Below are 22,099 nucleotides of genomic sequence, written 5' to 3' on the forward strand. Positions count from 1 at the left end.
ATCTACATATAGAACAATTCCTCCAGAAGTAAAACTGAGCCTGATTCAACATGTCAAGAACAAGAAAAGATAGACCATATAGAGAATGGCAAGAAAGATGGAGACACAGTAATGAAGGGACTTTCTCCTCTTTCAACACTGTGAACTGCAGCAGTTTAAAAAGATAACCAGAACACAAAATATCCAGCCCTAGAACTCTACTGAATGGTGGGAGCAGCTGTTGGAGATAGCTCCAGGATGGAGGGGCTATGAGTGCCACAGTTGACAATCCTCTTCCACCTTGAAAGCACAGAGAGGAGCAGGGTCTGGAGTCAAGGCTATCCTGTTGCTTCAGTGAGTTCTGGGCCCTTAGTCCACACTGGCCTCCAAAGCCCTGGGGCACAGAAACACACACACACACACACACACACGCACACACACACACTTAAAATAGGAACTAGAATATAAAGGATCTGACTGGAATTCAGCCAAATGGTGGGAAGCTACTGGAAAATAGGAACTAGAATATAAAGGATCTGATTGGAATTCAGCCAAATGGTGGGAAGCTACTGGAACTCTCTCTGCCTCAGAGGGGCTGGTGAGTGGCATGGTTTACATTCCTCTTCAACCTCAATAGTGTAGACAGGAACATGGTCTGGGTGCCCTAGACAGTTACTACCTCCATGAGCCCTGATCCCCTAGCCCACATCAGCCACCAAGGCAGTCCCAGCATGGTGCACACTGGGACACCCAGGTCAGTGCTCACTACAGCTCTAGCCATCTCAGGAAGGTGACACCTTTGCAAAGCACCCAAGAATACTCTAAACCCACAAGTTGGTTCACAACTTGCCAGGATCCCCCAGTGCAAGGTGCCCCAGGATCTTCTGGCCTGAGCCTTCTTTGGCTCCAGATGGAGCTTGCATCGACTTCAGCTTCAACTGTCCTCCCAAGGTGCCTGCAGCACAAAAGCACAAAAAGCCCCGAAACCCCCTGGCTTATATGTACTTTGGTTTCAGCTGCTCTGTTGGGGCACCATCTGTGTGGAGAGAACTGGGATTTCCCCAGCCCCCCTTGTCCATTTCAGCATTAGCTATCTTGCCAAGATAACCTCTGCACAGAGAGTTCTGTGATCCCCTGGCTTGCACCCACTTTAGCTTCAGCTGTCAGACTACAGTGCCCTTTGCACAGATTCCCTCAGGACCACCCCGACCCAGCCTATGCCATCCCACCAGGGTGGCCCCAGCATGGAGTGACCTGGGACCCCTAGGCAGTCACCTAAAGTCACTAGGCACATACAGTCTACACAGGGGATAATCATACAAGATTATTCCTTCTAGTTTAAGTAGCTGTTCTGCCTAATTCTTAGAAACAAACACAGAAAGCCAAGTAAAATGAGTAGACAAATGAAAAGAATGAAAGAACAGACATACCTCAGAAAAAGAACTAAATTAAATGTAAATGAGCAATATACCTGATAAACGGTTGAAAATAATGGTCATAAAGATGTTTTGTGGACTGATGGCAAGAGTGGAAGAGCTCAGAATTCAACAAAGAAATAGAAAATATATAGAAAAAACAATCAGAGTTAAAGAACACATTAACTGAAATTAAAAATATACTATAGGGAATCAACAGATTAGAGGATATAAAAGAATAGATCAGTTATCTGGAAGACAGGGTAATGGAAAGCATCTGAGCTGAACAGAGAAAGAAAACAAAAAATTAAGAATGAGGATAGGCTAAGGGACCTCTAGGACAACATAAAGTGAACAACCATTCATGTTAAGGGGGTCCGAGAGGGAAAAGTGGCAGCAAACTCATCTGAAGAAATAATAGCTGAAAATTTCCCTATCCTCGGGAAGGAAACAGATATCCAGTTTTAAGAAGCAGAGTTCAAAATAAGACAAATCCAATGAAATTCACACCAAGACAGATAGCAATTAAAATGGCAAAGGTTAAAGATAAAGAGAGAATATTAAAAGAGCAAGAGAGGGCAGCCCGGGTGGCTCAGCGGTTTAGCGCTGCCTTCAGCCCAGGGCGTGATCCTGGAGACCTAGGATGGAGTCCCATGTGGGGCTCCCTGCATGGAACCTGCTTCTCCCTCTGCCTCTCTCTCTCTCTCTCTCTCTCACTCTCTGTCTCTTGTGAATAAATAAATAAAATCTTTAAAAAAATTTCTAAAAAAAAAAAAAAATAGAGCAAGAGAGAAACAATTAGTTACACACAAGGTCAACCCCATAAGGCTTTCTGCTTATTTTTCAGCAGAAACTTTGCAGACCAGAAGAAAGTGGCATGATATATCTGAAGTGCTAAAAGGGGGGGAAAAAGCCAAAATCTACAACCAAAAATACTCTATCTGGAAGACTATCATTCAGAATTGAAGGTGAAATAAAGAGTTTCCCAAACAAAAGTTAAAGGAGTTCATCACCATTAAAGTAGCCTTACAAGAAATGTTAAAAAGGACTTCTTACTTGAAAAAAAAAGGCCACAATTAGAAGAAAATTATGGAAGGGAAAAATTTCACGAGTAGAAACAAACATACAGTAAAGGTAGTAGCACAATCACTTATGGAGCCAGTATAGAGATTAAAAGACAAAAATAGTAAAGTCAATTATGTGTAAAAAAAATAGTTAAGGGGAATCACAAAAAAAGAGATGTAAAATATGAAAATATATACAAAAATGTGGAGGTGGGTCATAAAAATGGAGTTCTTTTAGAATGTGTTCAAACTTAAGTTATTGTCAATTTAATATAGATTGCTATATACTTCAGATGTTATACATGAACTCCATGGTAAACACCGACTAAAAGCCTTTAATAGATACACAAAAAATAGAAAGTCAAGCATAACACAATAGTCCTCAATCACAAGAAAAAAGAATAAAACAAGAACTACAAAAACAACCAGAAAACAATTAGTAAAATGGCAATGAGTACATACCTATTGATAAATTACTTTAGATGTAAATGGTCTAAATACTTAAAATCAAAATACAGAGGGTAGTGGAATGAATAAAAAACCAAGACACATCTATATGCTGCCCACAAGAGACTCACTTCAGACTTAAAGGCACATAGAGATTGAAAATGAAGGTATGCAAAGATATTCCATGCAAATGAGAGCAGGAAAAAATAAAACAAAAATAGTCTATCAGACAAAATATACTTTAATCACAAAGACTATAGTAAGAGACAAAGGAAGGCAAGAGGATATAATAATTGTAAATATCTATGTACAACATTGGAGCAACAAAATTCACAAAGCAAAAAGACACAAAGGAATAAATTGACAGTAATACAATGATATAGAGGACTTCACCAGACTTACACTAATGGATAGATCATCCAAACAGAAAATCAATAAGGAAAAAGTTGTCTTGAACAACACATCAGATCAGATAGACCTAACAGTTATACAGAGTAGACTGTCAAAACCAACAGAATATACATTCTTTTCAAGTGTACATGGAACATTCTCCCAGGATGGAGCACATGTTAAGCCATAAAATATGTCTCAAAACAAGCATCTTTTGTGACCACAACAGTATGAAACTAGAAATCAATTACAAGAATAAAAGTAGGAAAAAAACCCCACAAACACATGGATGCTAACGACATGCTACTAATCAACCAATGGCTTAATAAAAAATACACTGAGATAAATGTAAATGAAAACATAGTGATCCCAAATCTTTGGGAAACAAAGAAAGCAGTTTTCAGAGGGAATTTTATGACACCATAAGTCAACCTCAACAGCCTACCTCAACAAACATGAAAAATTTTAAGTACACAATCTAACCTTACACCAAAAAGAAGAACAAAGACCAAAGTTAGTAGAAGGAAGGAGATAATAAAGATCACAGTATAAATAAACAGAGACTGAATAAACAATAAAAAATTCAGTGAAACCAAGAGATGGTTCTTTGAAAAGATAAACAAAATTGATAAACCTTTATCCAGACTCATCCAGAAAAATGAAGGGAGGACCCAAATAAAATCAGAAATGAAAGGTAAGTAAGAACTAGCATCACAGAAATACAAAGGGTTATAGGAGACTACTATGAAAGAGTATATGCCAACAAATTGAAAAACCTAGAAGAAATGGATAAATTCCTACAAGCATACAATCTTTCAAAATGGAGTCAGGAAGAAATAGAAAATCTGAACATATCAATTACTGGTAAGGAAATTGAATCAGCCAAAAAAAAAAAAAAAAATCTCCCAAACAACAAAGTCCAGGACTAGATGGTTTCACAGGTGAATTCCACCAAACCTTTATTTTTTTAAATATTTTTTTTTATTTTTTTAATAAATTAATTTTTTATTGGTGTTCAATTTACCAATATACAGAATAACACCCAGTGCTCATCCCGTCAAGTGTCCCCCTCAGTGCCCGTCACCCACTCACTCCCACCCCCCGCCCTCCTCCCCTTCCACCACCCCTAGTTCATTTCCCAGAGTTAGGAGTCTTTATGTTTTGTCTCCCTTTCTGCTATTTCTCACACATTTCTTCTCCCTTCCCTTATATTCCCTTTCACTATTATTTATATTCCCCAAATGAATGAGAACATACACTGTTTGTCCTTCTCCGATTGACTTACTTCACTCAGCATAATACCCTCCGGTTCCATCCACATTGAAGCAAATGCCCACCAAACATTTAAGCAAGAGTTAATAAACTATTCCAGAAAATAGAAGAGGAAGGAAGGATTCTATTAGACTAGCATTACCCTAATACCAAAACCAGGCAAAGACACTACAAAAACAGAAAACTATAGGCCAAAATCCCTGATGAACACAGATTAAAAAATCCTCAGCAAAATATTAGCAAACCAAATTCATTAACACATTAAAAGGACATTCATAGTGGGATTTATTCTGAGGATACAATGGTGGTTTAGTATCTGCAAATCAATCAACGAGCTATACCACATTAATAAAGTAAAGGATAAGAATCCTATGACGGTCTCTGTAGATGCAAAACAAGCATTTGACAAAATTCGACACTTATTCATAATAAAAACTCTCAACAAAATGGGGTTAGAAGGACATACCTCAACATAATAAAGGCCAAAGGACAAATCCATAGCTAATGTCATACTCAATGGTGAAAACCTGAGACTTTTCCTCTAAGATCAGAAACAAGACAAAAATCCCCACTTTTGTCAATTCTAGTCAACATGGTAGTGGATGTTTTAGCTGTAGCAAACAGATAAGGAAAAGAAATAAAAGACATCCAAATTGGTAAGGAAGAAGTAAAACTGTCACTATTTGCAGATGGCATCATATTATAGATACAAAATCCTAAAGACTCCATCAAAAACCCTAGAATAAATGAATTCCATAATGTTGCAGGATACAAAATTAATATTCATAAATCCGTTGCCTTTCTATACACTAATAATGAAGTAGCAGAAAGAGAAATTAAGAAAACCATCCCATTTATAATTGTACCACAAAGAATAAAACACCTAGGAATAAACTTAACATAGAAGGTGAAAGATTCGTAGTCTAAAAACCTAAGACATCGACGAAAGAAACTGAAGATGATCAAACAAATGGCAAAATGGTCTATGCTCATGGATTAGAATAATTTTAAAATGGCCATACAGATAATACTAAAATTTGTGTGAAGCTACCAAAGACCCTGAATAGCCAATACACTCTTGAGAAAGAAGAACAAAGCTGGAGCATCACAATCCCAGATTTCAAGATCTTCTACAAAGCTATAGTAATCAAAATAGTACAACAATCAAAAGAATATGGCACAAAGAGACACAGAGATCACTGGAAGTGAACAGAGAGCCCACAAATAAACCCACACTTATAAAGTCAATCTACCACAAAGAAGTCAAGAATTTATAATGGGAAAAAGCCTCCTCAATAAATTGTGCTGGGAAAACTGAACAGCTGCATGCAAAAATATGAAACTGTGTCACTTTCTTACACCATATACAAAAATAAACCCCACATAGATGAAAGACCTAAATGTGAGACCTGAAGCCATAAATATTCTAAAAGAAAACAAAGCCAATAATTTCTTAAACATTGCCCTTAGCAACATACTTATGGATAGGTCTCTTTAGGTAAAAGAAACAACAGTAAAAATACACTATTGGGATGATACCCACATAAAAAGCTTTTGTACAGTAAAGGAAACCATTAACAAAACAAAACGGCAACCTAGTGAAAAGAAAATATTTGCAAAGGAAATATCTGATAAGGGGTTAATATCCAAAATGTATAAAGAACTTTTACAGCCCAACATAAAAAAACTAAACAATCCGATGAAAAATGGGCAGAGAACCTGGATAGACAGTTCCTGAAAGACACAGATATGTCCAATAGATATACAAAAAGATGCTTAACATCACTAATCATCAGGGAAATCCAAATCAAAACTACAGTGGAATATCATGTCACACCAATCAGATTGGCTAAAATAAAAAAGACGGATGTAACAAGTGTTATTGAGGATGTGGAGAAAAAGGAACTCTCATACATTGTTGGTAGGAATGCAAACTAGTTCAGCCACTCTGGAAAACAGGTTGGAGGCTCCTTAGATAATTAAAAGTAGAAATATCCTATGATCCAGTAATTTCACTAACTGGATATTTACCCAAAAAACCAAAAGCACTGATTCAAAAAGATAGATGTAGGGGTGCCAGGGTGGTGTAGTCGGTTGAGCATTGGACTCTTAATTATGGCTCAGGTCATGGCCTCAGGGCCCTGGCATCGAGCCTCATGTTGGGCTCCATGTTCAATGGGAAGTCTGCTTGAACTGCTCTCTCTCCCTCTGACTCTCCCCCACACTAGTGCTTTCAAATAAATAAATAAATAAATAAATAAATAAATAAATAAATAGATCAATAAATAAATAAATATTTTTAAAAAATATATGCACCCCTATGTTTACTGTGGCATTTACAGTAGCCAAGATGTAGAAGCAACAATAGATGAATGGATAAAGAAAATACAATATATCTATATTTATATCTATATCTATATATATAGATACACACACACTGGAGTATTACTCAGCCATAAAAAGGAATGAGATCTTGCCATTTGTGACAACATGGCCGAACCTAGATTCCATAAAAAGGAATGAGATCTTGCCATTTGTGACAACATGGCCGAACCTGAGATAAGTGAAACAGAGAATAGCAAATACCATACAATTTCACTCATAAATACAGAGAATGAACTGGTCGTTGCCAGAGAGGAAAGGGATGGAAGGATGAGAAATATCAGTGGTGGGGAGTGGGAGATTCAGCCTTAGGGTTATGGAATGAACAAGTCACAGGGATGAAAAGCACAGCACAGGGAATAGAGTCAGTGGTACGGTGCAGATAGTAGTCACACTTGTATGAACACAGCATAACACAAAGAATTGTCGAATCACCATGCTGTACACCTGAAACTCATGTAGCATTTTGTGTCAACTGTACTTCAATTTAAAAAATCCTTAGTATGTATTTTAGCAATAAACAAATGGGAAGAAACAATAAAGAAGTATCAGCTCAGTCTGATATCAGGAACCTCTACACTTGGGAATGAGTCTACCATTTCATCAGGCTCGAAAATCCTACATCTCCAATTGAATTTCTAGTAGCTTATTAAAGAAATCCCCAATTAGAGAGAAAAACCTTACATAGAAAAACCTTACAATGTACACCACAGAAACAGTGACAGAAACATACACACACACAGAAGTAGAAGTTCCTTTTCAACGTTGTGAGTAACCCTAAACTGGAAGATTGGCTGAAGGAAGGATATTCAAACACTGTATGAATCTATTAAAGCCTACTGACCCCAGACCCATAATAGCATTAGGATATCTCTCTTATGGCATAAAAGGACATCTGTAAAATGGTTAGAGGTGACTGGGATTACACAGGAACATATACACATTACACAGATAATCTAGTTGCCTCTTGCACAGCATTGGCTTCTCCTTAGATTATCTGGGCTCCTGCTGAGAGTCTCTCGCACAGATGATCATCATAAACTCTGGAGGGACTCTGAACTCCTAGAGGGCAGAGAGACTGATATTTGTGGCCCCTGACCCTTGCAAATAAATACCAGGTCTACCGTGAGTTCGCCCCCAGGGGTAGTTTGCTCTTGTGGGGAGGAGCACTTTACCATTGACATTCTTTAGAATTGCTGGTGCATGGTGATAATAAAGAGGAGTCACTTTTAGTCAGTTCTGTAACTGTCTTATATTCTCAACAGTGTGCCTCTATGTGTGTACCTTAGGCTACCCCCAGGCCAACCCCCACCCCCTGGTATACAACTGCCACATTTGGACAGTGATTATTTCCCTGGGATCTCTTGAGATGTAAGACCCCTGAAGTGCCACTTGCTGATGGATCAACTGGGGTTGGGCAGCACACCCATGTCACCATGAGTGCCCCTGAGGGTCACGACCCAGTATATCCCTATCACACGAGCAATGAGCCTGGTCTGGAAAGAGGAAGGGACGGGAGGGGATGTTCCTGGGGACTAAGTAGATGATGAGCCAATTCAAGTGTCTAGAGACCACGGTCTAGTTTATTCTAATGTTTTCTATCCACCCTGCCTTGTTGACAAACATTCGATTTCTGGATCACATTTCGGCAACCATTATATTCCTGAGGCATGCTGGAGATGAGCTGGACCTGGCTACTTTTTAACAAATCCTTTATCCCGATTCACTGTGACCTTGCCACCATGCTGGTTTTAACCTCCCCGAGTGTGGGTCGGCTGTGGCAACACAGATGAACCACCTCACAGAATTAGGGAGAAGAGATGGCCAGATGTGGGCCAAAGACGATCTCTCAGAATGAGTAACTTTCCCTGACTGGGGGGTCAAAAATATGGCAAATGCATGATCCATTCCTGTGTTCCTCCTTTGCCCTGCACAGCCCACAGTATCTGAATAATATACACTCTTACAGTGGATCACAGAATGTCTGACTTAATTAATTCTGTGATCAGGAGAGGGCTTGGATTGGATGTCAATCTGAAAATGTTCTCAGGCCTGGATCTTCTGCAGATGGGCTGCCACAGAGAGAGCACTGAGAAGCATGAGTTTATTAGATGGTTGAAGATGTATCCACAGCTGAATGGGAGCTGGGGTGGTTATCAAACAGATCACCTGCCATTGAGCCAAGTACTACGTAGGCTCCATCGCGAACAACACAGGTTGCTGTGAAAACCTGTTCAGTCTCCTGCTGCACGCTGCATTTGTACTTTCCCTTACTTTGTGTTACAAACAAGCTTTATGTATTAGCATGAAGAAAGAGAGAGACCATATGCTTTTGCTAATGTGGTAATTTCCATGTTTTACTTTTCTAGAAAACATCTTTTTCCTTAGCTCTTCGGCTCACATGGGGCAGATTACCACCATTCATTTTCTTTATTGGTAACCAGTTAAACTGGCACAGGCCAAGCTCAATGTCTTGTGAGTACTGAAAATTAATTTTTAGAATAAACTCAGAGAAACAGATAATTAAGGGAACTGCCTCTTCTCATGACCAAGCAATTTAACCCACTGCAGGTAGACAAGGCTGGTTTGCTTACCAGAGAAGCTGGTTAGAGATGTGGATCATATACTCTGAAACATCAATCAACAGCTGCCACGTTTTATCCTGTGCTTACACCTAAACATTTATTATTTAATCCTTCAATTATTACCTCTCAAATGGTGATGCTGAGAACTGGAATATCTGCAGATAACTCAAAGCACGGGATCACATGAAAAAGGATGATGTTGGGGCACCTGGGTGGCTCCGTGGTTGAGAGTCTGCCTTTGGTCAGGTTGTGATCCTGGGATCGAGTCCCACATTGGGCTTCCAGTGGGAAGCCTGCTTCTCCCTCTGCTTATGTCTCTGCCTCTCTCTCTGTACCTCTCATGAATAAATAAAATCTTTAGAAAAAGAATGATGTTGATATATAGATGTAAAAACACTTCTAGGCCAAAATACATTCCATCATTGGTTTCTGCAGAGTAAACCAAACGATAGAAAAGGGAGTTCTTACCTGGAGTCTTGAAGTTCCTCAGCTGGGAGGGTGTATCGTACACTTCAAGGATCCAGTCACCGGTGGCTCGTTCTCCCCAGCAATGAATGGTCATGAACTCCCAATTTTTAAATCCTTCCATAGAATGATCAAAAAGCCTGAGAGAGAATCATAAGGCATTGTTTTGTATGTTACTTAGAATCCAGTGAAGGTCAAGTCAAGACCATGATCAATGATCTTTTTGTATCCATCAGCATGTTCAGCTCAGCACTGGAGGCTGTCTTCCTCCTGGATGTTAGTAGACCCAAACATGTATCATTGTTCTACCACAGGCAAATAGGCATGAGGGTGGCCTTGTAACAGCAAATCTGGAAGGGGTAAAGGTTTGGCTATCAGGAAAACCAGGCTATGACTCTACCCATGAGACTGATAGTACCGAGTGTTAGACATGTGGAGCAACTGAAAAATCTCTTACACTGCTAATGGGAATGCAAAATGGTACAGCTGCTCTGAAAACAGTGTGGTAGTTCTTACCATGTAACTCAACAATCCCCCTCCCAGATATTTACCCGAGAAGTGAAAACATATGCTCACACAAAGAACTCCACATGAATGTTCACAGCAGCTTTATTCATCATCATCATCAACTCAAACATCCCTCAACTAGCGAATGGGTAAACAAGTTCTGGCATACTGATACAACAAAGTACCACCCAGGAATAAAAACTATGGAACTGCTAATACATGCAAAATATGAATTAATTTCAAAAGAGTTTAAGCTAAATGAAAGAAATCAGACACAAAAGACATTCTAGAAAAGGTGACATAAACAGAAACAGATCGGTGGTTGCCAAGGACTGGGAGGGAGGATGGGGCATGGTGAAAGTTCTGGGGTGATAGAACTTTTTTATATCTTGAGAATAATGGTGTATGGTTATACAATATTTGTCAAAGATCATTAAATTACTCATATTAAAAAGTGAATTGTATTGTATGTAAATTATGCCTTAGTAAAAAGAGCCTGCCCACTAATCGTAACCAGTTCAGGGAGTCATGCCTGGAACTCCAGCCTACATTCTGCTCTTCTAGCTCTTCCAGTGATTTTTATAAGCTCCTAATTCTCTAGACAAAATCTATTTCTGTTTGAAATAGCTAGAATTATTTGTTTCATCTGATGTAATCCTGAGGTACATAAAATATGAAGGAAAATTAAAAAAAAACAGAATCCTCATTAAGAATAAAGAGAGGTCGATAGATAGCGTATTAAACAAGCACATGAAAAAAGAGGCACATCATTTATATAGGCACATTATATAGGTCGGACTACCCAAAGAAATAGTCAAAAGATTTCTATACAGGGCTGCCTGGCTGGCTTAGTCGGTAGAACATGCACCTCTCAATCTTGGGGGCATGAGTTCAAGCCCCATGCTGGGTGTAGAACCTACTTAAAAAAAAAAATGATTTCTATAGAGATGGGACACAGAAGGTAAAAAAGTAAAAGATGGGGCAAGAGACAGATTTTTCTTTTTAGAGTACTTAAAATTATGTGCATCTATTAGTTTTATTGAAAAAAATAATAGAACAAGAGGAAGAATTTGAGAGCTAGTGCGGTAAACAGAGAGACAAAAATATCTCTAGTAATCTTAAGAGCAACCATCCCATTACTGGGACCTATCTGTCCTTCAGTAAAGACAAAGTTCATGGCAACTCGATGTTGATGGCTATTCAGAACATGCAATCAACTCTCCTTGCTTTAATTTCATGCTCACCAAACGGGTGGTTATAATCTGAGGTTCTTTGTATATCTTTCCCATTGGGAGACAAAGTGCCCTTCTAAAACCAAAAATAACCAGTTTAATTTCCTTATAATTTAATACACCAGAATTCAAAATTTTTTTTTTTTTTTTTACATACAAAAGCATTCTATCAATATGTTTGAGGATCCCTCTAAAATGCCAGCTGGATCCTGAAACTGACGGGTTGGATGGCACAACTGGAGCGTATTAGGTAAATGGTGGCCACTTGGCAGTTTTCCCTAGAGAAACATAATAAACAAGAAAATCACCTCTACCTCAGCCCTTAGAAGAAGAAAAAGGGCAAGTACTTATCAGCACTCTCAAAAGTGTCCCATGGCTGGAAAGTATGGGAACATTTGAGAAAGGCTGTTAGAGTGGAACAGATCTCTTTACAGGAGAACATCTGAGATTGTTGGGATATTCTAGTATGTTTTGTTAATTTCCATAATGAGGTTAATGGTAGGAGGTGATTTTCAAAGTTTCGGTGAATGAGAAGCCCCTTTTTCTCATTTTAGGATATCTGTATACTATCTGTAAGCGTTAGTTCTGATCAGAGGAGTGCAGCATTTCAATGAGAACCATAGTGGATGTGGTAGCTTTCCCTCATGGTAACAGAGATGGAAATAGTGGCTCCTTACATGAATGTCTCCTCAGTGTAAGGGAACTCCACTAGATTAGGGACAATACATTTTGTGGAGATCCTATAATTCATGTACTACCACAATGGGGATTGTTTCATAGCTTATGGCTTAACACTGGACTCGGCCAAGAAGAAATTGCTGGCTCATGTAACTGACTTACACACCTTACACACAGAGTCCTTCACGTAAACCCAGAGGGTGAGGGTACTGGATGAAAAGGAGAAACAGTAATGGGGGGGGGAGGGGGCTTTTCAAATAGCCCTTCCTCTCAGACATCCCAAAAAGGGAGCATGTTGACATAGAAATGAGTGGAGGCAGAAACCAATCTAGAACCATTTCTCAGCCCACAGACGTCTGATTTAGGCTCCAGTTTGCTGAAGCCATTGTGCCATTTGAGGGCACTGAAGCGACAACTTGTCACAGAATACCTTTCCAAGAGTGCCGGACTTAAAAGCAATTCCCAAACAGTTTAGACAGAACCTCTGGCTCATTGCCTCACGTCCAGAAACTACAAAGGAGACTTGAGGCTGCCATCACATGAGGGGCAGCCTTGTTTCCACAACCCCAGCCAACTTCTAATTACTCATGGGTCAATTATTTGACTGTTGGATTAGCGGACCCTGTGTTTCTCCCCTTCCACCCTTTCCTGTCCACCTTTGAAACCAGTCCATTGCTGCCAATCACTTTCAAATCACATTTGGAACCCAAATTAAATATAAACTGGGTGCCAAGAAGAAATATCCATAATCGGCATTCAAATAAGTGTTTCAAAGCCCGAATATAAACGGGCTTTGTCTATCTGGCTAAGCAGTTTCTCACCCCGGTCTCTTCCCTTTATGCAGAGCTGAATGCTCATTAATTTCATGTGGACACAAAAGTTGAGGAGAGGAATTAAAAATGCAGCCAAACACGATCATTGCATTTTGCTAAAAGAGTTGATGGGGAAAGAAATAGACACTGATTGCTGTTGGCCACTCACGTTTCTAATCTCACCCCCGTTCTTTATTTTCTTCTGATTCAGCACTGAAACTCTTCCCTAGTTTTGGCCTCGTGACACTGGACCAGCCTGCCTCATCTGTATGTCACAAAAGGTAATGCTGGTAGTAGATTCGATTTGTGTTGCAGAGCAACACACTTGCTCGAGACAAGCAAGTGTCAAACCACTGGACGCCAGCTAAAGAGATTCTAATTGTGTGGTCTCCCATTTATCAACTAAAAAGTCCAATGCCCAGCCTGAACATCAGTGCTGTGCCAACAGTGAAGAAACCCGATACATGCCAACATTATTAGCATGGATAAAATGTCAATAGAGCAGGGCCAGTGTGTGGGAAGCTGGAGTAATTAACTCCATGCCCGATCCGCATCTCCTGTTGCAGCGAAAGAAACCCTGCCTGTCAAAGTTGACTTCATAATCATGTGCTCGATGAAATGATATATGCCTGCGGTAGCACAAATTATGCATCCAGTTATTAAAATGGTGCCCCACAGCCCTATCCCTGTGAGCGGTTTTCAAATAAATTACTTCGGATGAAGCCTGGTAGAAAAGACTGCCATTAAGTGTAGCACATCCTTTTGAGGAATTAACTCAGGAAATAACTCATATAATTAGTATAAGCTTTCTTCCCCCTTTCACTTAAAGAGTCTAGCCAATGTATCAAGGCTGCAGCATTCTTCAGTGGTGTTATGGCAACTAAATAACAAGACATTTTATCAGTACTGACAGCTATGTGTTATCATATAATTATTTCTAAAATTCTAAGTGGATCTTAATTTTAGAATCATCTACTACTCCCCAAACAGTATTTATGTTCACTACAAAATTAGACTTTAGACAGATATTTTTGGAAGTTTCCTTTTTTTTTTTCCCTCTCTCTCTAAGATTCTTAATTATTATTTTCTTCTTAGCGCTTTATCGCAATTCAACGTAGAACTCACGGAATGCTCGAAGCGCTTATTTGGCTTAATTGTAATTCCGTTTTTGATTTTCTCGAGCTGTTTGGCTTTTGCAAGTTTCAAATGATTTGCTTCTGAAATAGGGTATTTAAAACACACTATTAAGTTTTTCTGTCTCTCCCACTCCCAATTGAAATTACTTCTTTAAGAAAGGTTGAGAGAGAGATACTACTTCTACAGGTTTAGAATACCTAAAAAGATGATTAAAAAAAAAAAAAAAAAAACAACTTTCAACCTGCATACTACTACTTACTGATCAAGCCCGAAACGTATTCCTTCTTGTGGATCTATGATGTCTGCACGTAATCTTGCAGATTTAGGAGTGGATGGCTTTTATCTAAGTATCTGTTTTAGATTACAGACTCCTTTGTAAATTATTCGCACAGCACCCAGCAGCGTTCTGCTTCCAAGTCTTTTGAGGACACGAAAATAACAAGAATGTGTCTGAAAAGTTGGGTGATCTTTTAAATCGGTGCTATTGAAAATGTGGTCTATGGACAGGCAGCTTCGGCATCACCTGCGAGCTTCTTAGAAATGCAAATTCATGGACCTCACCCAGACCTACAGAATCAGACTCTGGGAGAGGGGCCCAGCCATCTGTGTCTGATGGAGTCATTTAACAGGTGCTTTGAGAAGCACTGTGTAAATAAGGGTTAGCACCTATTAAGTGCTTACTGTGTGTTCCAGAAGCGGTGCTACGGACTTGCCATATGTGATCTTATTCAATGCTTGTGACAACCGTGTGAGGCAGACGCTGCGGCATCTGTTTTCTGGATGAATCACTTTTCAGAGTTAAACACAAAAATTGGTGAAGTCAAGACAAACCCAGCTCCAACTCCAAAGGCCGTACCTTCTTTGGGAGAGAGGAAGAGGGGTCTTACGGTGAGGCCTTACTGGAATGTAAAATTTCCACTGCAGAAGTGTCATTTTTACTGCAAGCCACAAACGCACTTATATACGTGACCCTTTACAAATGTCAATAGTCACTGAACATTTGGGCAGCAACAAAAATGACTCAAATATAAACACTACATTTAAACAGAGTTAATTATAGAAGCCTATAGGTTCTGCAGACTCAAAAGGGTACCTTCTCTCTACTTGAGACCATAATTAGAAGCAGAGATATTCATCTGTAATTAAATTTAGAAAGAAAGGCAAAGTTTCGGCTTTCAGTTAGAAGCCAAAACTTGGAACAGAGAGCCAATACAGCTACACTAAATCTAAAACTCACTGACTGGGGCCAGGGTGGGGGGAGGAAGGGGAGATTCAGGGGGAGAAAGACAGCTTTCATAATTCTAACAAATGCAGCTGAAGGACGAATCTGATGAAGCAAGCTTTTGTCTGAAAACATTTCCACAGGCAGAATTTGAATATGTGGTGGTATTAAAAAAAAAAAAAAAAAAAGGCCTCCACCTGAGGTTGTCCTTGTCTGAAAACATTTTAAAGGAACCTAAGCCCACCTAAAGCACTGCCCCCCCCACTGCCAATGTGAGACCTCCAGAGGCTCCCCAGAAGTAAATCATTTGTGCTGATTATCTGGTTTAGCTTTTTTTGTTAGGCAGGGTGTGCAGGCCAAGAGGAGGACCGGGAGGCTTGGGAGGGCAGGAGAAAACAAAGGGATTAGAAGAGACTAACCTATTTGCCCATTGCAGGACTGCTTTGTGTACTCAGCGCTCCCACCCACTAAATTATCAACCTGGCTTGCCAGGGGTGCTCGCATGCTGGGCTAATGGGGTAGGCTCAAGTTCGACTGGATCTGAACGCGGCTGAGTGCCTTCCAGGGCTCAGCACCTGCAGATGCTTGGGTAAACGTTCTTCCCCCAACAGCTGTTCTCCACGGGAGTTCCAGCAAGTGCCCTGTGTCAGCAGGGGCAGGGAGGCCCTGAGGGGTTCCAGACGGCCCACACTAGCCAAGTGTTCAGCGACCTTGCAGAAAATCGAATCCCAAGGAACTGCTGCGTGGTGGGGGAATAAATAACACTGAAACAATCCCTTGGAGTAGGAGAGATGGCGCGGGGACAGCACTTGGCCACCTTGGCTCTACCCCTTCATCTCAAATGACCCCTCCACTAAGGAACCTCCTGTGGTGAAGAAACTTCGTAAGTGGTCCTCCTTAGAAATCTTGACTTCTTTGAAAGAAAGATAAGCATCCAACAGGGCAACCATTTATGGCTCTCATTAATAATCTCTGACACACTATTTCCTTCCCAAACTTGACCTATCCTCCTTGAGGAAGTCTCATTGCCTTTCAAACCGGCATGAAGGACCCCAGGAGGGAAGCAGATCTTCCCTTCATCAGCCTGTCCCTACCTGTCTTCTATGCTTCTTGTCCTCGGCTCCCAATCCAGGGAATGGGCCTTGAGACAGAGCCATGGTTAGGGGACGCAAAACTCCCTGCTTACTAGGTCAGAGACTAAAGGGTTCCGAGTAGAGATTTCCTCTCATCAAAGGAAAGCTTCAGAACGTGCCAGGAGGAGAAAAATGCCAAAAGAAACTGTCTTTCCATAACTGTCAGGAGAAGGGATGCTCCTAGCATCAAGCCAGGCAAGGGCGGGGGAGCCAGCTTTTGGGACTGGGTGCACCCAGGAAACAGCTGCTCTGAGTGATGTATATGGGGAACCATGGATAAATGAGTTCATGACAACCTTTACATCTCTTGAGTGTCTCCAGCCCTTGGCCACTCCAGTCTGCCCACCTCCTTGGGGTGGTTACTTATTTTCAGGACTGAGATGGAACACATGCAAAAGAACAGCCCTCTAAGGAAATGTCCCAGACAGAGAAGACACACTCCAGGTGGCAACTTTATTCCTAGGGGGTCTCCTGGATGGCGGAGACTGAGGTAAACTTTAGGACTCCTGGTCCCTGAGCATCTGAAATACCTGCTTCTTTTCTCTGGTACAAGTCAAGCAGCCCTGTTGGGGTGGGCACTTTGTCCTCTGCTAAGAATGTGTGTCAGGTGGAAGCCAGTGTCACCGTCATCCTGTGACGGGGTCCAGGACTTCCCTACTTACAAGTCTGCTCACCGAAGTCATTCCTGGGGGGGAAGCCAACAACAAATACTGAAATATGCATGAAAAGCCCAGAAAGTCTGAGGGCTCTGAGCTTTCCAAGCCCACAGCAAATGGGAAAGGACTGTTTTCTCTATAACAGAGGAGGCTCGAACGACATTGGCCCCACATGCGTGCAGCAAACCTCTGCGCCTCCGTGTTTCACCTGGATTCTCTTTCAAGTTTAATGCAGATGAATAAAGGCAAAGAAAATGAAAGAACAGAGAAAAAGGTCTTTCCTCGCTGCAGTAGCAACAGCTGGTGTGACCCCGTAATCACGTAATTGTGCATCTGAAGGCCTTGCCTGCTGGAAAGAAGCATCTGGCAGGTAGTGGCAATTATCTGGCAGGTAGCAGCTGAGACCCCTGTTTGTGGAGGGAGGAGGGCATGGGTGGCACGGCCAGTGATCTGACGCCAAAGCAGCCTTCCCTTCTTTGCACCTGCATCCACTTATTCTGGCAAAGCTGCGCTTCATAGAGCACTAAGCCCACGTTTTCCCACACCCTGATGGAGGACTTTAGGTTTTAAGGAACACACATCTTCCAAGCAGAGAAGTAAAATGTAATTACAGATTTCAGAGTCTGTTCCCCCAGTCACTACCATCCAGAAATGCAACTGCTCTCCGTTTGTCCTCACAGTCTTAGAGATGATGTTGGGGATTTTGCAAAGCAACTGGCACTTGCTCATTTCTGGTTCTGCAGGTTTGCATTGGCCCCTGGCCTTTCCACAACCACAGCCTCTCCACCCTGCTGCCTTGTTGTTAGTCCTAACAAAGACCACCATGGCCGCAGTCCCCAGGCTGTGTGGGCAGGTGGCTATGTCTGCATAGAAGGTTGGCTTTCATTTGGACTATATATGCCATTCATGAGATGACTTTTGCTCCCATTAAATGTTCATCTTGTAGAAAAAAAATCAAATTAAAGAAGCTTCTAGGCCTCTGGCTGTGGTTTATATCTTCGAACCATAGAGGGGACAAAGCGTTTAAGACAACCTGCATTTCCCCATTCTGGTCCCACTTTTTGGCAAGCACCTGCTGCCCATGCTCCCAACCATTCAAAAACCTACGGAGCAGGGATGCCTGAGTGGCTCAGTGGTTGAGCATCTGCCTTTGGCTCAGGGCTTGATCCTGGAGTCCTGGGATCGAGTCCCACATCGGGTTCGCCTCAAGGAGTCTGCTTCTCCCTCTGCCTATGTATCTGTCTCTCTCTGTGTGTCTCTCGTTAATAAATAAACAGTAGGATCTTGGCAATACAGTTACATCCTGGGCCAGTGTCTGGAAGGAGCCGGGAGAAGGCAAGAGGCTAAGAAGAGAAACTGAGTACCCTCTAGAGCAAAGAAGACTAAAGGGCCAACCTTTCCAATAGGGGTCAGCCAATTCCAGTCAGCCCTCAAACCAAATCCAGCCTGCTGCCTGTTTCTGTAAATAAAGTTTTATTGGAAAGCAGGCATGCCCATTCATTCACACTGCCTAGGGGCTTTTGCGCTCTGAGGCAGAGGTGAATAGTTGCCACAGAAATATGGCCTGGAAAGCACAAAATATTTACTAACTGGCTTTTTGCAGAAAAAAAAAAATTGCCCACATCTGTTTTAGAACAGAACTTCCTCTAACATTGAACAAGACCTGGGCAAGAGAATCCAGTTAATCTGTAACAAACATCAGCAGCCACTTAATTAAGGGCAGAGGAGAGAATCTCAGAGGACTAAGGAGTTAGTGCTCTGGCATTTCTTTGTCACGATAAAGAACAACAGGTGGCTTTCAAGTTTTCTGTGGCATCCTTGCAATATTATCCAAGTAGTAAAAGTGATACTATTTGTGCCTACAGATTCTAGGCAGTTTGACACTCCCTCATTTTTTATTTTTATTTTATTTTTATTTTTTATTTTTTATTTTTTATTTTTTTAATTTTTTTAAAAATTTATTTATGATTGTCACAGAGAGAGAGAGAGAGAGGCAGAGACACAGGCAGAGGGAGAAGCAGGCTCCATGCACCGGGAGCCCGACGTGGGACTCGATCCCGGGTCTCCAGGATCGCGCCCTGGGCCAAAGGCAGGCGCCAAACCGCTGCGCCACCCAGGGATCCCCTCCCTCATTTTTTAAAGAGAACAGGTTGATTGATTGATTGATTGGCTGTGGCAGCGGGGAGGGACAGAAGGAGAGGGAGAGAGAGAGAGAGAGAGAGAATCTCCAGCAGACTCCCCACTGATCATGGAGCTCAACCTAGGACTTGGTCTCACGACTCTGAGATCATGACCTGAACCAAAATCAAGAGTCAGACAATCAACTGAGCCACCCAGGCACCCCTGCACTCCTTCTTCTATGTATGAGCAGTAAGAGCTTGGACTGTCCCATCTTGTCCCATCTAAGTGCACCCTTAGTTGGTTCTTAGCACATAAGGAGCAGCTGACTTTCTACCTTCCACAACAGCTGAGTGTTGGTGTCACCTCTATACACTGGTGGCCAGAGGCCATCACAGTACCTGTTGGCCAAAAGCTGGGACCTGGTTCCTGAGGGCGAGGTCAGGTAGATGGCCAGGTCTCCCCTCCTGGGATGGGTGATGGTTATGCGCACAACTACGTGCTCCAGGTAGTTGACGTGGTGGTTGGGGTTATCAGAACAGCCCGAAGCTTTGTAGATGGAGCGCACTGCACTGTTGGGGCGAATCGTCCTGCAACAGAGAGAACAGAGTGTTAGCATAGTACACAATGGGGTTGGGCTGGGTGGACCTGCGGGCCTGGAAAGATTACACAGTGACATGCAGGTGGCTGGTTGCTGGATACTAACTGACACAGTGCTATCACCCAAGGCCACTTTAAGGATTAATCTGGGTTATTAGTGGGAAAGATGTGAGAGAATAGGAATTAAAGTTCTTTTATCTTCATGCAGGGAGTAGCTATCGAACTTGAGGGTACCACCTTGTTAAGACACAGAGGGCTAAGCCCCTGCCCATGATGTCTGATTCAGTAAGGCTGAGGTGGGCTCCAAGAATTTGCATTTCTCCCAAGTACCCAGGGGACAGTGATGTTGCTGATCTATGGGATATACTTTTTGGACCACAGGTAGAGGGTACAGTGGTATGGGGAAGGCCTGGGGATGACCATGACCTTGGTTCAAATCCCTGGTCTACCATTTCCTTGCTCTGTTACCCATGGGCACACTCCTCCTCTTGCCTGAACATTCCTGGCTTCTTCACTAGCTTCTTTTCATGCCAAGGTCCCTCCTGAACACTGGGCTCCAGTCACGCTGACATTGGTTCAAGTGTGTGTGTGTGTGTGTGTGTGGCTGATTTGTTTCTCACCTCAGAGACTGCCTGAAGTTATTTTTTTTATTTTTTGCTGTTCCTATGGTGACTCTTCCTCTCTTCATAGTCAAAGCTTGACTTTCAGTCTCTGAGACTGTCATTGAACCACAGGAAAACTGTGTCCCCTACTTCTTATTTTCTGTCCATTTTATATTTCCAACGTATTGTTATTTTTACATATTATGTTGAAAAAATAATTTGTAATTATAGGTTATGTACTCAGTTTCCAGAATACAAAGCTTAGCTTTTTGGAGTTGCTGAATAAGGGAGAAGAATACTTGAAACCATTAAAAAGAAATATTGGCTGAGCAGAAACCTTAAGAATGCCCATCTGCAAGGGTCCTCCAAATCCCCTGCTAAGAGATGCTTTTAAGGATCCTTGGGTCCTATTATGTAGATTTAACAGCTTAGCATCCTAGGCATTCTATTAGGATGTTATAATTGCGTTACGGGAAAAAAAAAAAAAAGGAAAACTACACAAGCTTTCAGCTTCCATGTACAACAAAGGCCTGTCTCGAGCACTTGTGGGGGCCTGATCCCTTTCAGGGCATCCTTTGGCTGTCTGCTTGCAGTGAACATTACTTGATTTGTCGGTCCGTGCTCTCCACACACACGCGCTGCTGGGGAACGGTGGTCCATTTCTCCGCTTCCATCACCATGGCTTCTGCATCCATCAGTCCAAAACCATAGAGGTGGCTCACTATGGAAGGCAAGAGGCTGGTCAGCTTCATGGAGGTTAGGAGAAACCTAAGCTCTATATGTTGAGGTCTGCTTTCACTCAGCAGGGAGCCCAGACACATCCCTCTGGGATCCTTGCTTTCTTTCTAGCAATGACTGAAAAGCACAAACAAAAATCACGCAAGTGAACAAACCTAACAAGAAAATAAAATGGCTATATATTATTCAGTGATTATGTATCAGGACTAGGAACATGACTATCACTTATGAATTCTTACTAGGTGGCAGGCGTTGGACCGTCCCTCTCCATGATCTTAAGATGTTAGTGCCATTTATGATCATCATTCAGGAGAACAGAACGCTGAGGAACAGATAGAAACCTAAGACCGAGTAGCAGTTCAGTGGTTGAGCTGGATTCTGACCTGCATAGTTTGGCTCCAAGGCTTTACTGTTAACCACTTCAAGTGATGACATCATCAATTTTGTAAGATAATTAATAGGTTTAAAGAGAAGTGACAGTGTATTATACCCTCTCCTAGCACAACAAGAACATACATGCAAGAAATATCAGCTTTCTGACATATCCAGGAGTTAGGCTGAATATCTCAGAAGACAGAAATTATTACCTTTCCTCCAGTATGTGAAAAATTGATTAAACTTTATGCATGCAACATTTGGAGGCCTCGACACCTTTATGCCACTGT

General features: G+C 41.6%; 1 protein-coding gene and 1 long non-coding RNA gene across 5 annotated transcripts in view; one reads left to right on the forward strand and one right to left on the reverse strand.

Moving 5' to 3' along the window:
* PCSK5 (proprotein convertase subtilisin/kexin type 5) overlaps positions 1 to 22,099 on the reverse strand; it is a 458,158-nt gene that overhangs the window by 184,777 nt on the left and 251,282 nt on the right. For all 4 annotated transcript variants that reach the window (XM_077906524.1, XM_077906513.1, XM_077906535.1 and 1 more), the window contains exons 11-13: positions 21,300 to 21,417; positions 19,896 to 20,084; positions 10,003 to 10,139 (exon numbers count right to left, since the gene is read on the reverse strand). In XM_077906524.1, the coding sequence (XP_077762650.1) occupies positions 10,003 to 10,139; positions 19,896 to 20,084; positions 21,300 to 21,417 (444 nt within the window). The remainder of the gene's footprint in view (positions 1 to 10,002; positions 10,140 to 19,895; positions 20,085 to 21,299; positions 21,418 to 22,099) is intronic.
* The window catches only part of LOC144318970 (uncharacterized), a 75,403-nt gene that overhangs the window by 23,570 nt on the left and 29,734 nt on the right, over positions 1 to 22,099 (forward strand). Inside the window, exons 3-4 of the long non-coding RNA XR_013384902.1 lie at positions 11,901 to 11,988; positions 13,440 to 13,509. This is a non-coding gene — a long non-coding RNA (uncharacterized LOC144318970). The remainder of the gene's footprint in view (positions 1 to 11,900; positions 11,989 to 13,439; positions 13,510 to 22,099) is intronic.

This window comes from Canis aureus, chromosome 1 (genome assembly GCF_053574225.1).
Source record: "Canis aureus isolate CA01 chromosome 1, VMU_Caureus_v.1.0, whole genome shotgun sequence".
NCBI lineage: Eukaryota > Metazoa > Chordata > Mammalia > Carnivora > Canidae > Canis > Canis aureus.